Source organism: Peromyscus eremicus, chromosome 12 (genome assembly GCF_949786415.1).
Source record: "Peromyscus eremicus chromosome 12, PerEre_H2_v1, whole genome shotgun sequence".
NCBI classification, from domain to species: Eukaryota; Metazoa; Chordata; class Mammalia; order Rodentia; family Cricetidae; genus Peromyscus; species Peromyscus eremicus.
Genome location: NC_081428.1, coordinates 78763527 through 78780633, shown reverse-complemented (window position 1 = coordinate 78780633; position 17107 = coordinate 78763527). Strand labels below are relative to the sequence as shown.

General features: G+C 45.5%; 1 protein-coding gene across 1 annotated transcript in view; it reads left to right on the top strand.

Annotated features, from left to right (window-relative positions):
• The first annotated feature begins 2333 nt into the window (after positions 1-2333).
• Klhl6 (kelch like family member 6) overlaps positions 2334-17107 on the top strand; it is a 36379-nt gene continuing 21605 nt past the window's right edge. The window contains exon 1 of the mRNA XM_059277272.1: positions 2334-2648. Within this exon, the coding sequence (XP_059133255.1) occupies positions 2359-2648 (290 nt within the window). The 5' untranslated portion in view covers positions 2334-2358. The remainder of the gene's footprint in view (positions 2649-17107) is intronic.

Sequence of the window (17107 nt, the reverse complement as noted above, 5' to 3'; positions counted from 1 at the left end):
AAGCCCAGTCTCTCAGCAGTTGCCTCAGGGAATGGTGGGCGCCCTTTGGCAAGTATGGAAGTTTAAGGGAACAACAGCTCTCACTTCCTATGTGTTACTAGGATTTGGTTTTGTTCCATTATCAGATAGATCTTTCTTGATCTTGGGAAAGATCGCTTACTGGCAAGAAAGAATCAAGGTTTGTCTAAGCCAGTTTTGGCAATTCATTCATATTTTTATATTTTCTACTAGTTGGTCTGGGATGGTCACATAACCAGGAGAATTCCGCTAAAGATATTAGGAAATATTTTCTTTACAGTAAAAAGAGAGATGGAAAAAACAAAGTTTTCCTGAGTATTTCTTTGGATTTGGAACTAGGGACATGGGAAGGTATGATGTTCAAGCTGCTGAAGCTACCTGTGACATCACTGAAGGTAAGATGGGGAGAAAAATGTGTCCTTATAATACCATTGAGCCCCTCCATAAAATGTGGATTCCGTCTGATTTATGGTGACTCACTTCTACAATCCTGCCACTTGGAAGGCAGAGGCAGGAGAAGCAATAATTCAAGGCCAGCCTAGGCTATGTAATAAGTTCCAGGCCAGCTTAGGCTAGAGAGATGGTTCAGTGGTAAAGAGCACTTACTGTTCTTGCAGAGGACCTGGGTTCATTTCCCAGCACCCACATGGAGGCTTACAGTTGCCTGTAACTCTTGTTCCAGGGGATCTGATGCTTCCCTGGGCACTGCATAAATATGGTACACAGACATACATGCAGGCCAAAACACCCATTCACATAAAATAAAAATAAACACATCTTAAAAAAATTTAAAAGCCAGTAATCACAGATGGTCAGAGACACTCCCCAAGTGGTATAGGCTGTTGCCATTGTTCTTGGTTGCCCCCCAGAACTTGAAGGTAAGGTTGTATCACTAAACACAAAATAGACTTCAGACATAGCACTTGGAGGAATAGAGCTAGAATTAACCTGGAAGCCTTCTCCTTGAAGACTTCCATAGCACTCAAAGGTGCTATGCACTCTGCCAATGGAGAAAAGCAACCAGCCTTACTCAGCTGTAAAGCCTCCACCACAACAGTGACCAGCATGGCAAGATGTCTTCAAAGGTGCAAAAATGGTACCTATGTCTTAGGAGTAACCAACGGTCATCTGATTGGACTTGAGACCTGATCAATAGGAGGAATTCATGCCTGAGACTATAAACCCAGCCAACTATTCATTGTTGGTGATATCATAACTCTTAGGAGAACTTATTACTATCACTTTCCTAAATTTAAAAATACTTAGCCTTATACCCACAGGTAATTGTAACTCTCACCCTCCATCAAAAAAGCTTTTTTGCAGTAGCAGATGTGGACCATTGTAAGAGCCAGAGGGGCAGGATATCTGCTGAGAGATAGTGTCTTCTAATATGATAGGGAAGCTGCTCCCATGAAATCTCAACAATACGGTTGCCTAAACAAAACTAGCAAAGTGACATCACCAGTTGACATGTCAGTGTGAATGGGGGGAGTGTCACAAGACTTTTGTCTTAGTTAATTTCTTATAGCTGTGATGACATCGTGACCAAGAAACTTACAAACAAAACAAAACAAAACAAAACAAAACAAAGCACCAAACAGTTTATTGGGGGCTTACAGTATTACTAAGCAATATAGACCTGCTAAGATAATGATGACAGTTCGTGATCTACTATTAAATACATGGTTGGTCAATGCTGGGTAAGAGCAGGCCACACTGAGACTTGCTAGGGCACTTGGGTATTGACCTACCCTAAGGTAAGAGATGAGGCTCTGGGGATGGGACTTCTGGACACTATTGCTCTTCTTTCTCTCATAGAGGCATGTTTGAGTCAGGAGATGCTTGTTCTGTGTGGGAGGTATTGATGACTGTCATAACGATTGACAGAAGATGTGTAGTGCTGACTGAAGGGGGATTGTTAGGCTTCAAAGGGGTCTCAGACAGTGGGAGACAGAGACTACCACCTGCCCGTTCTCTCACTGACGTCGTGGGTTATGGGAGCACCAGGAAACAGGTAAAGCCCCAAACCAGAGGCTTGCTGCCTATGAGTGCGAGGCAGGAGATGACCAAATTGTACTCCCAGGAGATTCTGAGAGGCCACCCTTTCTCTCCTGTCCCATACACCCACTCGAAGAGATTCCTAACCCTGTGACAATCCACAGAAAGAAGAAGAGGAGGAGTTGTTGCTGGCGTTTGTAGTAACAGGATGAGAAAGTGTGAGACTTCCTGTTATGTATGTGTGACAGCTGGTGATAAGTGGAGGGGCCCGCGCAGGAAATCCGCTCAGCTTCTGCAGTGTGACCTCCTCGAAACTTGGCAGCATCTTTAGTCTGGACGTTGATGGCAGGACAAAGAGGCGCCTGCACCATGAGCGACGACATGGTAGAGAGGAGCTTGGAAGGACCCTCGGCTCTCACTACAGACAAGCCCTCCCAGAAAAGGGGAGACTTGGTGGAAATATTAAATGGGGAGAAGGTCAAATTTGACGACACAAGGCTTTCCCTAATTCTTCAGAACGGCCTGGAGAGCCTCCGAGAGGAAAATGCTTTGACAGATGTCATCTTGTGTGTGGACGTCCAGGAGTTTTCTTGCCATCGTGTGGTGCTTGCTGCAGCCAGCAACTATTTCAGGTCAGCCTGCCTCAAATCGGAGTCCACCTGCGTGCGTGCGTGCGTGCGTGCGTGCGTGCGTGCGTGCAAGGAAAATAGCCGTAGATGTGCGAGCTCAGCCCGATTTGCTTACTGTTAAGTTTATGGTTATAGATATATATTATATGACACATGTTATATATTAGATCATATATTATGTACAATGCAAATATGTATGTACATATACTAAGATTTGTGTGCCTACTTAAAATATAAGAAAGGAAACTACCAAACTTTAGATTTTGGACCCGGGCTACGTTCTAAGAGAAACTGGGACCCTTTAGAAGCAGCGCTTATTTATCACGGTAAACTTGACATAGGAAAGTATGTCCTTCGTTTTAAGGATGTGAAATTACTTAAGTCAGGGGGATTTTTTTCCCCTCCCTTTCCTCAGTTTGACTGAAGTGTTAGAAACATGATATTGTCTTTCTTCATCAGTAGAGGTAGAGAAAAAGGATGTGGCCTCTTGGAGTGAGCAGATGACTTGCTGAAAGTTAGGGGTTTCTGTTGTGCAAGGAAGAGTGGGAAGGATAAATAGTGCAAGAAGGCTGTGGGCGTGAAAGGCTCCTGGGGCGTCAAAGTGGGAGACCTGGGACCAGAAGACCTGCTTCCATGTCCCTTGGGCCCTCCCTGGCTGGGAGATTTTAGACAAGTTTCCCAGGTACTCTTGCGTTTCTGTTTTGTGAACAGAAGATGGGGACAGTGACAGTTTTCTCTCATCGCTGTTGTGAGGGAAGTGAAAGGGTCTAATGCGGTGCCTGGCAGATACATCTGCTCAAAGCATCTTTGTTCAAATCCCCAATGAATACAGCTGCCCCAGCATGGTCCACATCGGCGTGGACGTGACAGGGAACCAGCGTGAAAGGATGGTGTAGATGAGGGAGGTATTTTGGAAACCAGGAGGAAAAAATCACTTTGTTTATTTTTAGTGAGATTTTTCCTACCTTTCAGTTCTGGTTGAGGATTTTAAGGAAGTATCATAGAAAGTATATATATTTGGTCAGCAGGTTGCTGTGGGTAAATAGCTCTCCTATATTGACAAGGCAAGGGGCAGCGGGCTGTGAGAATTTGAGGGAAGTCACGCCTGCTCTGTACCACAAACAACGGTTGGTTTCAGTCTGCAGTGGCATGATGAAGGTGACAGACGGCCCCCTTTTCAGACGAGGAAATGGAAGCCACGCATCTTGTGCCTGGCTGTTGCTGGAGCAGGGATTCCACACATTCTAAAAGCCCTTGTTTTAACGGCAGAACAAGCTGCCACTAGGTTTGGAGCATCATTCTGTGGGCAGCATACCTAGGGAAAATGCAAAGTCAGTCATGAAAATGGGTTGACACAGCACACTGCTTCACCTGCCGCTGTACTGGCCACTAGCTTTCTCACTTAGGATTGAAGGAGAGCCAATTTGCCTCAGTGTCCTGGGTACTTGTTTTCCATTTATCCTTTCTGTTTTGAGTCACTGAAAAACTGCTGTCATTAGTTGTTAATTTTGTAAGTGTGTTTGCCTGCTTATGAGACAGGACTACTGGCCCTCTGCCCTCGAGACATCTCTTTGTTTTGGTCCTTGGGTGTCTCCTCATAAACAGAGGTGCCTCAGCTCAGATCTTCTGTGTTTGCTGATGTAGAAAACACTCTGCTGGTCCTCGGGGCAGGCGGTGGTGGTGAGAAAACTGACACACACATGGGTGTGAGCGTCTGCCTGTGGTTAGACTTCCTAACCACGGGCAGATGCTAACCAAATTGCCTGGTCTTATTCTTACTCTTTCTTTAGATTTATATCCAGGTATTTCCAACGTAGTTTTTGTCCTATACGGGTACACAGTTCTGGAGACAGGACTCTATTTTGTTGGTTGAGCAGTTGTGTGGGCCCAGTGTCGCATGCACCTAGCCCGTTGAATGTGCACCCCAACCTAATGAGGTGGGATATTGGGCTTATCTTACAGATGCGGGGATGAAGTCTAGGATGCCAGCTAATTTAAAAAAAATAGCCAACTTGTGTCCTAAGACCGAGGACCAGCATTCGGTCTGACAGTGACTCAGTGTGTCTTTGCTTTGTTTCTAAGGTTTCGAAAGGGGTGAGACATCTGTCACTGCTAGCACACCGCAGCAGATTGAAATCAGCAGCCTCTGTCGGTGGTAGAGTAGGAATCACTTCCCTCAGACTCAGCCCCTTGCCTTGTCAGTACATCGGAGCTATTTAACCCACAGCAACCTGCTGGTTCTGTTCATCTCACACACACAGAAAAGCAGTTGCAAGAGTTTAATGGTGTGCCAGGAGAATGGCAGGGTTGGAATGTGTCAGCCAAACAGGGGCAGTATTAGTCACTCAGACAGTGAATTTCCCTTTGTGGATCTATTTTAACGTCTGGGGAAGAATGAGGAAGTTGGAGAAAAATACGTTTTGTTGAGACTGAGACATGAACAAAGGATGGTAAGCCTTAAGAGTTAGCTCCTTGGCTCCATAACATCTGGGAGGAGTTGCTTGACCTCGAAGGCTCAGCACCCGTATTCACAAAGATTTGCAGGGCTACATTTACTAGTGAGTTGCCATGGAATGCAAATAATATGGCAGTTCACTTATTAATCTGTTTGCCTAAAAACACATCACGTGTGGCACTAAGTCAGATTTCTTACTTTCTGTGATCAGAAGTGGTCTCTGGCTTGTGTGGAAAGAGAAATTTATGTGTCAGGCGGGAGTCAAGATCTCAGCCATTTGAAGCCCAGCTGCAGTGGAATCCTGAAGGGGACAGTGTAGAGCTCCAGCTCTCTCACTGTTCTGTGGCCATTCCTAGAAACTGGAAGTCACTGGTGCTTCTGTTTCTCCTACACAAACAGGCTCTCATGTCCTTGCTTCTCTGTCGTACCAAGTCAAAGTTCACGGCTCTGTTGATGCCTGGCTGGGACAGGAACTGAGAAGGAGCATCAAGCCTCTGAACCTACTGGAGTGGAGGCTCCTGCCACATGGTCCACTCAAATTTGCCATACTTATGGAGGGGTCCAGATGCTGGGGAACCCCAATATGACTTATGTGGGCCACACCTGGATTAGATGAAGAACAGGTGTTATGGGATCTTGACAAGGCCACAACTTCAGAAGACACTGTGACTCTTGTCTCACAGGCACTAGGTATGTGACTTAAGGTCCCTGCAGGCAAAATGGCCGTCATTCACTCTCTCATTCTTCCGCTCCCCATCCTCTGTGAATCTGTGGCCTGAAGGCAATGTCTAGATTGGTAGACTCAGAACAGCCTGAGCTGCCTATGGTGGGCACACACTTTTAATCCCAGCACGCGGGAGGCAGAGGCTGGCAGATCTCTGTGAGTTCGAGGCCAGCCAGGGATGCATAGTGAGCTATGTGAAGGCAGAGACTTCCTTATTCATTCCTTTGTCCTTGGTGCCGTTTGCAGTAGCTAGTGTTTAGCAGGTACCCCATATATATTCAAAGTTAGAAAAACCCGAAGAGTCCTTCTACAGTTTGAGCCACTGATTAAGTAGAAGTCCTCCCAAGGTTGGGAGGCCATTGTATGCTTTAGAAAAAGGAAGGATGATGAAGTTCGGTCATCATAGGAAAAATTGGAAAATTTTCCAATTTGAAATCCAAAATTTGCCGGGCGGTGGTGGTGCACACCTTTGATTCCAGCACTCGGGAGGCAGAGGCAGGTGGATCTCTGTGAATTCAAGGCTTGCCTGGGCTACACAATAAGTTCCAGGACATCTAGGACTGTTACACAGAGAAAACTTATCTCAAAAAAAAAAAAATCCAAAATTCAAGCTCAGTGGGTCAAGGGTTAATTGGGCAAGCAGAAGGACTCAAGTTCAGATCCCCAGCACTCGTGTTAGAAGCCAGGCATATCAGTGCAAACGTGTGATCCCAGTCCTGGGAGGTAGAGACAGCCTAGCCACTCAGTGAGCGCCACATTCAGTGAGAGACTCTGACTCAAAATATGATGGGGGAGCAACAAAGAAAGACATCCCATGTCCACCTCTGGCCTCTGTACATATATCCATGGGTCTGTATACTTACACACACACACACACACACACACACACACACACACACACACACACACACACACTCACACAGGCCCCAGATCCAAAATGCTTCAGAATATTACAGAATCGATAGGTCACTTACATAATCATGTGGACACAGGTGTGCTATGTCCACACAATAATTCTTGCAGTGCTAGTTTTCACTAGGAGGTGTGTGGGGTGGGTGGGACTGTAGGGGGAAGTGGGTGGTGGTGGTGTGCTCCAGAGCAAGAGTCATAAGTTTCTTTCTTTTTTTTTTTTTTTAAGTAAAATGGACTCACGCCCACACCTGGTGCCTGGGGCATCTGGGTCTTCTTCCAATCAAGAACCAGTGTCCTGCCTGGTGTGATGGCTCCACACAGGTGCTTGCCTCCAAGCCTGAGGACCTGAGTTCACATTGTAGAAAGAGGGAACTCCTTCAAGTTGTCCTCTGACCTCCCAAGCAGCCATGGCATGCACACATGTCCATAAGCACACACAAATGCAACAGATAAATGTGGCAAAAGTATTTATTTTTAAAGAACAGGAAGTCTAGTCCTTTAGTTTTGAATATTTTCCATGCAGTTTTTCAATTAAAGCACAATAGAGAAATATTTCCCATAGGTGTGCAACCAGTCCTTTGTAAAGACACTGTGTGAGGACTGGGCAGTGTGATGGTGAACAGCTAGTCCCTGAGGAGAGCTGGCTGCATGCAGCATCTGAGCTTTTCACAGAGGCCTGCAGCTCCACCCATCATGCTCCACATTAGTCAGCATTGTTTTTGGTTTTTGTTTGTTTGCTCGTTTTGGTGGGTGGGTTGGTGAGTATTGCTGTGTTTTATTTGATTCTGGTTTCAAGGAATACAAACTCAAATGAGATTGGCTTTAGCACATTTCAGTATCATAGAAAGACTGGAGTGCAGCAGAGACCAGGGAGAACCCCAGGCCTTCAGTGCAGTCAGGATGCCCGCTCACTCTGCACTTCTGCCTGGCTGTACCTCCTGTTGAACCTTTTCAGATCTAACTTCTGCCGCACGGTTGACGTTTGCTTTTTGGTAGATCTGAGACTCATTTCTTGCAGCTTTGGCTCCAAAAGGAGCCTAAGAGATTTTCTCTACTTTTAGTATAAAAAGTCCCTGGGAAAGATGCTGATTGGCCTAGATCCACTCAGTTCCTAATTCCTAGACCAATCACTGTGTCAAGGAATTAGGGCACAATGATCAGCCTAATTTAGGAGCTTAGCCAAAGAGGGAGGGAAGTGTGTGTGTGTGTGTGTGTGTGTGTGTGTGTGTGTGTGTGTGAGAGAGAGAGAGAGAGAGAGAGAGAGACAGAGACAGAGACAGAGAGAGACAGAGAGAGACAGAGATGCAGAGAGATAAAGAGAGTTCCAAAAAGTGAGAGCCTCCACAGACCACATGAGCAGTGTAGTCTGAGTGAATCCTGGGTAGGAGAGACAATGCCCCAGAAAAGGGACACACTCAACAAAAGGAAAAAAAGTAAGTGTGCATTAAAGACAGATAATAAATCTGCTTTACTTCCTTTTACTGGCGAATTTACTATAACTTTGCACTTGCTTTGGCTGTCTGGAAGCTCATGTATTAATTACCTTACTCTCAGTTTCAATGAAGAGCCCATACTAATTTCATGGGTGATGATACCACTATAACTTTAAAATATGATAAAACTGAAAACTAACATGATAGACATTAGTATGATAAAACTGAAAACTAACATGATAGATATAATGATCCTTGTCTGGGTCAAATAAAAACTTACCAGATCCGTGGGATCCTTAATCATATAGAGTGAGTTTGATGGGACATTTTGGTTTAGGAGGAATTTGGAGAGGGTCAGAGCCCAGTGACTATCCTGGAAAGAGGGATTAGTAGACAAGGACACACACACACACACACACACACACACACACACACAGACATACCCCCCCCACACACACAGACATACACAGACACACAGGGACACACACACACACACACAGCAGCAGCAGCAGCATGTACAAACAAGGAAGATGAGAAAGGGTAGTATCAATTTGCTAGCAGCATCCTAAGACTTGGGTAGCATATTAGTTGGCAGACCTGCAGTGGCCCTGGAGCTGGAGAGAAGAACCACCTGGAGAGGTAGCATGCACACACACACACACACACACACACACACACACACACATGCAGATCGCTGGAGAGGAAGTACAGTAGATGTGCAGCAGGATGGCCGAGAGACTATTAGGGTCAGACCATGAAAGGTTTTGTTAGGACTGGCTAAGGAGTGCAATGTATCCTACCAGCAAGGAGGCCAGGGAGGAGTGTCAGAGCATTAAAAAAATAAGACACGATTTGACATCTCTCTGAAAATACCCTATTAGGTTGTAAGTAGGGAGAGCCCCATCAGAGAGGCCCTTTAGAAGTTACAGTGTAAAAGTTACAGTGTGGTTGGGCATGGCGACATCGGTATTTGGGAGGCAGAGGCAGGAGGATCCAGAATAGGAGGCCATTCTGAGCCATGTGGCAAGATCCTATCTTAAGAAAAAAAGTTGCAGTGAAAGTGATGTGGGTTGGAAAGAAGGATGAAGGCAGAGGCAGTAGGAGGTGATCTCAAGGATCCTTCAGACTGCTCCCTGATAGCAGGCCGACCACAGACATCCCCTGGCACTCCCACTGCCTAGGAGAACGACAGCGCACAGCGGGAGGGAACTGAGCTGAAGTAATGCTTTCTCTGAGTTTACAGATCCAGAAGGGACACATAAGAGAGGTGCCCTTGCCAGTCCTTCAGAGATGAGGCCAGAAGCAAAACAAGCAATTTCAAAGTCACTCAGTTCTGAACCTGTACCTCAATTTAATTAAAAACACGGATTATTCAGGGCTGGGGAGATGGCTCAGTGATGAAGGGCCTTTGTTGCTATTCCAGAGGACTCAGGTTCAATTCTCAGAACCCACATGGTAACTCACAGCCATCTGAAATTGCATTTCCAGGGGATCGGATTCCCTCTTCTGACCTTCTCAGTCACCAGGCACACACGTGGTATGCACACATACGTGCAGGAAAAAGTCATACATAGAAAATAAAAATTAAGTAAATGTTAATAAATTAAATAAAAAGAAGACGTGGGTTGTTCCTGGCGTTTTGGTCAGGTAGTGGTTTCTCCATTGACCACCAGCAATACAGTAAGCCTCTCTGAGAGTAGCACTGATGTAATGATATAAACTGGAGAATTTAGAAGGCTGGTTGACATGACCATTTAGCAAAACAATAGTTGTAGGTTCCCTGGGGCCCAGGATCTCACCACCCATGTCACCGAAAAAGAGGTGGCAGGATTCCGAGAGCCAGAGGAAGGGAGATGTGCAGCACAGAGATGACTTCGGACACAAGGTAGCCCTGGCACTCATGACTCACTGCAGCTCTGGCTGTCTGCATAAGAGTGGGCCCCACAGCGCATCACAGATGTGGGATGTGGGAGGGGCCATAGGCTCAGCCTTCCCTGGGGTCTATTGACAGTTAATGGGTGCTGGAGGAAATGTCACATTTTCAGTGGTGTGACCACTGATGATGAATTGCCCATGCTCCAGTAAATACTTCCCCTTGCCCTCGCCTCCATATACACACTTGTGGAAGCAACTCCAGTTAACACAGTGGACACACACAGGAAAGAAACTTCCAACTAGGAGGGGGATTTGGGAATAAGAAGGTTTCAGCATGAGAAGGAGAGGGTTGAGACAGGGGAAGGGGTGCGTGTGAAAACGACCCAAATCTGTTATATACATGTATTAACTGCAGAAGAATGATAAAGCATGGATTATTCAGTTTTGCAACGTCTTATTTTAGGTAAAAGATGGATGCAGTGTTATTCTGTCAGAGGCTGGGAAGTACAGGTTTTAAGCTTTGGGGCCATGTGGTCTCGGTGCCAATGCTCAGCACATAAATTAATGGGCATCGCTGAGGCTCTGTTCACAGAAGCGGGGTGGATGTCATTGTCCTCCGCTGTGCTTGGCTGGCTTCTACCCCAGTTGTGTGATTTAAATAACGACTTAGTGATCTTGAAGCTTCCTCCCGTCAACGACTTCTTTCTTTTTCTATTGTCTTTAATTATCTACGGTGTTTCAGCGTGAGGAAAGACACACTGACGTCAGGACAGCCATGGTTAAGAACATGCTATGTTCACTTTAGTGTCGTCCTTCTGCTCTGTTCTCTCCCCTTTTCCACAACGTTACTCCTTAATTGTCTCAGTTATCAGTTACCCAGAATGCTCCTGCGCAGAAGCCTGCTTTTATATTTTATATATTGTCTTACTCCTACCACAGAAAGTAATCCTGCTGTTGTTTTTAATGCTTATTTTCTATTACACAAGCAGGTCAGATTTGTGAAGGCAAATCTGGGGAAAAGAAGAAATATTAAAGACTGATAAATATGCATCGAGCTATAAATTTACAGAAAAACTACCCAGAAGTCTTTTATTAACATTTAAATGTGCTGTCACTTCTTTCTTCTGGGCATAGATGTTAAGAAGTCATTGTGCTTGTACCGCACATTGTCACTTATTCTTTATTTCCAATTCAGTTGTACAGCGCAAGCATTTTCCCTGTTATTCTGTACTTTCTATATACATAGTCTAATGAGTTCTTCCAAGCTGTGGATATATTATAATTTACTTACTACTTAATTGGGAACACTATCATAATTATTATAACAGCTTTTTCTATAAAGTTAGGTGTTTTGAAATTGTTTAGGATAAGTTCTAGGTATTGACAAAAGGTACAATTCTCACCTCGAGGGAACAAAAGGAATATATTGTCTATACTGGAGGCGAGCATGAGAGACCATGGCCCAGGAACATGGATTCTGATTCTCCCTGAATGCCATGCTCCAATGAGGTAGCAATTTCATAAAGCTTCTACAGAAACAGAACAAAGTAAGGGATCGATATGCTTGTCCAATACACTGATGGGTAAATAGGATCGGTGCATTTTTAGCAAAGTGAGAAACCTCAGCTACAGGCCCCAGACATTATCTGGTGGCATTTAGCCTTTTTGCTGGTGAAAGTTAGTGTTGGGTTTGTACATTCCAAAGATTACCTAACAGTCACAAAGATGTTAGGTCACACGCAGAGGAGGGCAGTAAATGGCTATTGAGGGCAGTGATGATGATTTGGGACTTTTGACATCCAGACTCTCCACACAGTCACGGATGTTCTAATCAGTCAGTCGGCATTTGTAGTCACAGCTTTTTCCCAGTTCTCTTTCACACAGGCACGGAACTGTGGACTCAAGTTATAGAAATAGTTTGAAAACAGATAAAACATATGACCCAATTGCTAAGAAAAGCTTGCCTGCTCCCAGGCATGCAGACAATCAGAGCTATCCAAGAGGCTTCTGTGAGAGACTCCTCCCACTGCTCAGTACAGGGGTGTCCAAGAGGCTTCTGTGAGAGACTCCTCCCACTGCTCAGTAGCATTGAAAGCTTCGTTGCAACTTTTGACCACTTTATAGGGAGTACTGCCGTTATTATTACACTATGTGCCCTGTGCCATCTAGACCGGCTTAGGCTTTGGGGGTGCTGTCAATTTTAAAAGTTGTCTATGAGGGAGGACTAGAAGTAGAGAATTCTTTCCCTGGGTACCGATGAAGTCCACATTCAGCGGCAAACGCGGACATGTGCCATAGGTGTGGTTTGGAGCCCTAGCCTTGGCGCCTGTGCACAAGATGTGTGTGTATAACTTTTTCTCTTCCTTGTCTTCCTCTTCCTCCCCTTCCTCCTTCTTTTGCTGTTGCTCTCTGGCAGCAGTGCTCAGCTTTCTCCTCTTGCCCTCTGGCTTCTGTATCATGGACAGCCAAATCAGGTTTGTGGTCCACATCAGTCTGGCAGCTGGCAGAGGGAGCACTCTGGACCACGCATGGGACCAGCACTGTGCTCCATGGTGGTATGATCTGTAACTGACAGACCCTCTACACGTCAATATCTTGGGATGAAGATGGGGACCAAAGTCCATGTGCAGGATTCTAAGTGGTTAGAACCAGGGAATGCTCCATCAGGTCAGAGGCTGATCCAGAACGCCTAGATTATGACCTGTCCATCATAGTGAGCCATCACAGGGTCCTGGGTGGGTTGGAATGAGGCATGTTCAGAAGAGAAGGAAGTTGGCATGGGATGCCTAGGGTCAGAGTGTGGCTGTGGGCAGTGAACACCAAGCTCACAATGCTTCTGATCTAATAAGGAAGTGACACTCTAAGCAGACCTTAAGAAAGTGGTCTGGGAGGCAAGTGGTATTTGGTTAGGGCAGTGGTTCTCAACCTTCCTAATGCTGTGACCCTTGAGTATAGTGCCTCATGTTGTGATGACCCCCAACCATAAAATTATTTTCATTACTAACTGTAATTTTGTTACTGTTATGAATCATAATGTAAATATCTATGTTTTCTAATGATCTTAGGTGACCCCTGTGAAAGGTTCATTCAACTCCCCCTCCAGAAGGGGTCTCAACCCATGGGTTGAGAACCCCTGGGTTAGGGACAGCCAGGCTTCACTTTCAGTGGGGAGTGTGAGGTACAAACTCAAAGGCAAATTGAGTCAAGTAATAACCACCATGTGTGTAACATAGGAGCTCAGGCAGGAGAGTTCGGGATAGGTATCAGTACCTGGACGTCTGGTTCCAAGAATCATCAGACAATATGGTTCTCATCACACATACCCATGCAAGGGCATTTGGGAGTTCACTGTCATTTTTGCCCATGGTAGCAGAGTATGGATGGGAGTGTAGGGTGGAGTAGTTAAATCTTCTTGGCCTAGACTGTCCATGTGGGTGTCTTTTCATCCCTCTGTCCATCCTCCTGTGCATCTGGCTATTGTTAAATGCTTGTGGCATTTTTAAAAGACTAAAGTGTGCTCACTCATTTTTGTTTTAAAAGTCTAGATGTGTTGCTTTCGGGTGCAGATGGACCCCTGTGCTCAAGTTAATCTCTCAGTGTGTCTCTCTCTGCTCTCTGTGCCTCCTTCTCCTCCTTCCATCCCCTCCTCCCCTCTCCTCTCTTCTCCTCTCTCCTCCCCTCCTTTCCTCCCCTCTCCTGGATAGAGACAAGGAGGTCCAAAGTATCTTTGAATTTTCATTTCTACCAGCTCAACAATTTCACTGGAAAGCAAACGTCTCACAGTAGTGGTTCCAGAGAAAGTTCTGAAACTGGCTCTGCTTGGACCAACTTGGTCCTGTGCTCAGCCATAACTAACTGCTATGGCTTGGAGGATGTACCATGTAACTTGGACCTTGTTCACCACTGGCCACACAGACATTCAAGACAGTGTAGGAGTTAGCTCACTGTGGGAAGCATGGGTGCTCCTACTAACCAGTGTAAGAATGATGTTGAGCAAGAAAACAAGAATTGCCATTACATCTGTGTCTGGATCATCATCAGAGCCTGGACACAAGTACTTGTTGTTACATTCTACTGGGTCTGATTCTGTGGGACAGAAGAAGACTTTCTGTCTTAAATTTGGATGATCAGAGTTCCATGGCTTGTGGAGTCACCAGTAGTGCCTCAGTGGGGTTTTGAGGGTCCTGGTTGCACAGTAAGCAAGTTGGCTTCTGCTTCCACAAAGCCGTGTGTAGTGACTGAGGACTGGTAAACATGAGCCAGAAGGTTGATAAACTGAAGTTCTCTTAAGGCCTGATGCTATCTAAAGTCTGTGGAGGGAATCTCAGTTTTTTTTTTTTTTTTTTGGTTTTTTGAGACAGGGTTTCTCTGTGTAGCTTTGCGCCTTTCCTGGAACTCACTTGGTAGCCCAGGCTGGCCTCGAACTCACAGAGATCCGCCTGGCTCTGCCTCCTGAGTGCTGGGATTAAAGGCGTGCGCCACCACCGCCCGGCGGAATCTCAGTTTTAAGCTCCTCTATCATTTTAGTTCAAATGCTTGTTCAGTGGCTAGAGGTGTTAGACACCTGACTTCAAGCTCAAGAGAGAAATGTGGATGCTATTTATCAGATTTGTGTCTGCAGTAGAAAGAAAGATGTCTGTGTACTTCCAAGTGCTACTCTGAATATATATGTTTGGTTTTTTATTTTTTATTTTTTAAGTACTATAACAAATATCTGAGGCTGGGAACTTTAAGAGTAAAGGGTTATGTAGTTCTGAGGTTCAGGGGCATGATGCTAGCATTGGCCTGGCTCTGGCCTTGATGGAGTCAATATCACTTAATAGGTGATATTATGGTGGGAATGTGTGGGAGAGCAAGGTCCCTTGCTGGAGGGTGAGAAAAGAAGCCAGAGAGCATGGGGGTAGGGCCGTCTTCCTCTTCCAAATCACCCTCTTTTGAGAACTGAGCAGTGTCCCATGAGAACCACACCAGAACTTCTGATGGCGGTGCCCTCAAAGCCCAACCTTGTATTAAGTGCTTGGTGTTTGAAAAGTCCCAGTATGTCTACACCATCTACACCGCCTACACCGCCACACTGAGGACGAAGCTTAGAACACATAAACAAACCCTTAGGGAGTAAACCACGGTAGAAGGCTCTCTCCCAGGTGTGAGAGATTTGCATGCTCACAATGGACAAGTACAAAATCGCGTGTTATTTATTATTAATAAGGCTCTATGTCAGGCTGTTTATGGAAACTCTGAGCTCCAATGATCTGTGCTACCTGAGTGCAGGCTGCAGCACCTTCTCTGACTGTATTTGCTAGAGACATAAGAGACGGGGCAAGGCCTGGCATCGAGAGCTTTCCAGGCCGGGAAGAGGCTGTTACTAGGCCCTTTCCTTTGTGAAGTATCCCCAGGCCTGATGGGATCCCGGGATCGCTGGATCTCAAAAGATGGAAGGGAACCTCTGCAGCGGAAAAAAGGAATTTCCAGGTGCATACCTGTCCTAGCCCAAGCCAGCTGTTTCCTTGACCTGGATCGTTATTATGACTTCTTGTTAGGTAGGGGCCAAAGGGGCCTGTGTTAGGGGATTAAAAACAATTTTTTTTTTTTTACAGGTTCTCATTTTGTAGCTGGTGGTTTGAATGAGAATATCCCCATAGGCTCAAATATTTGAATGCTTGATATCCACTTGGTGGAAGTGTCTGGGAAGAGTTAGGAGGTGTGGCCTTGCTGGAGAACTTGTGTCACCGTGGGCAGGTTTTGAGGTTTCAAAAGCCCACACCATTCCCAGTTAGCTTTCTCTCTCAGCTTCCTGTTTGTGGATCAGGATGTTAAGTCCTCAGTGTTACTGCCCCAGGGCTATGCCTGACTGCCTGCTGCCATGCTCCCTGCTCTGATGGTTATGGACTCACCTTCCGAAGCTGTAGGCCCCAAGTAAACTTTTTCTGTAAGTTACCTTGTCATGGTGTCTTAACACAGCAATAGAAAAGTAACCAGGCAGTCGCCTAGGCTTGCCTTAAATGTATGCTCCTCCAGCCTCAGTCTCTCATGCTGGGATTATAGACATGAGCTATCATGCTCAGAGTAGAGCAGTAGTTTTTAAATTTTGTTTTGTGGAGGAATCATGAGAGCCAGCATAGGATCTAATCAAATGCATCTGGCTAAACCCATTACCAAAGATTTTAATTCATTTGATTTTGGGGTTGGTAAAATTCAGGATTCTGCGCTCTTAGTAGGCACACACAGTATTCAGATATGGCTGAACTTGGAACTCACATTGTGACTCATCCCATGAGGCAGTGGTACTTGAGGCTAAGGATGTAAGCTGGACTCCAGTTACTTGGGAGGTGATGTAACAGGCGTTAGAGAATAACTAGAGATCAGAAACTGAACTGAGCTGAATGGCTGCATGCTTTCTTTGGTTAGAATTGGCTTGGGGAAAGGATTGGAGAGATGCTTCAGCAGTTAAGACCACTGACTGCTCTTTCCAAGGACCTGGGTTCAGTTTCCAGTATCCACATGGCAGCTCACCACCATTTCTAGCTCCAGTTCCAGGCTGTCTAATGCTCTCTTCGGGCCTCTGTAGGCACTGCATGCACATAGTGCATATCACACATGCAGGCAGAACACCCACACACGTTAAAATAAATGAATTAATAAAAAAACGTAAGAATTGGTTTGGGAAATGGAAGGTGGAAGGTTTTGATGCCCGCAGCTCAGAGTTTCTGGCTACCATAGCCAGCAAAACCATTCCACCTTCCATCACAGTTGCATCTGGTGACTCCCTGATTTTTTGCCATGGAAACCCCTTTGATTGGGCATCACATGATGACATTAAAAAGAATGTCTTTTCGTAGACCCAGTTGCATGTATGTGAACACACACACACACACACACACACACACACACACACATTTTGAAGCAGGTTCTTGATTGATCTCAGGTTGATCTTGACCTTAACATTGTTCTGCTTCCATTTTCTGAGTTCTGGAATTACAGATGTGTGCCATCTACACACAGCTGCACTCCTGAGCTGAATTTTACTCACTTCTCAATTAACGTTAGTGCCACGACACAGAGT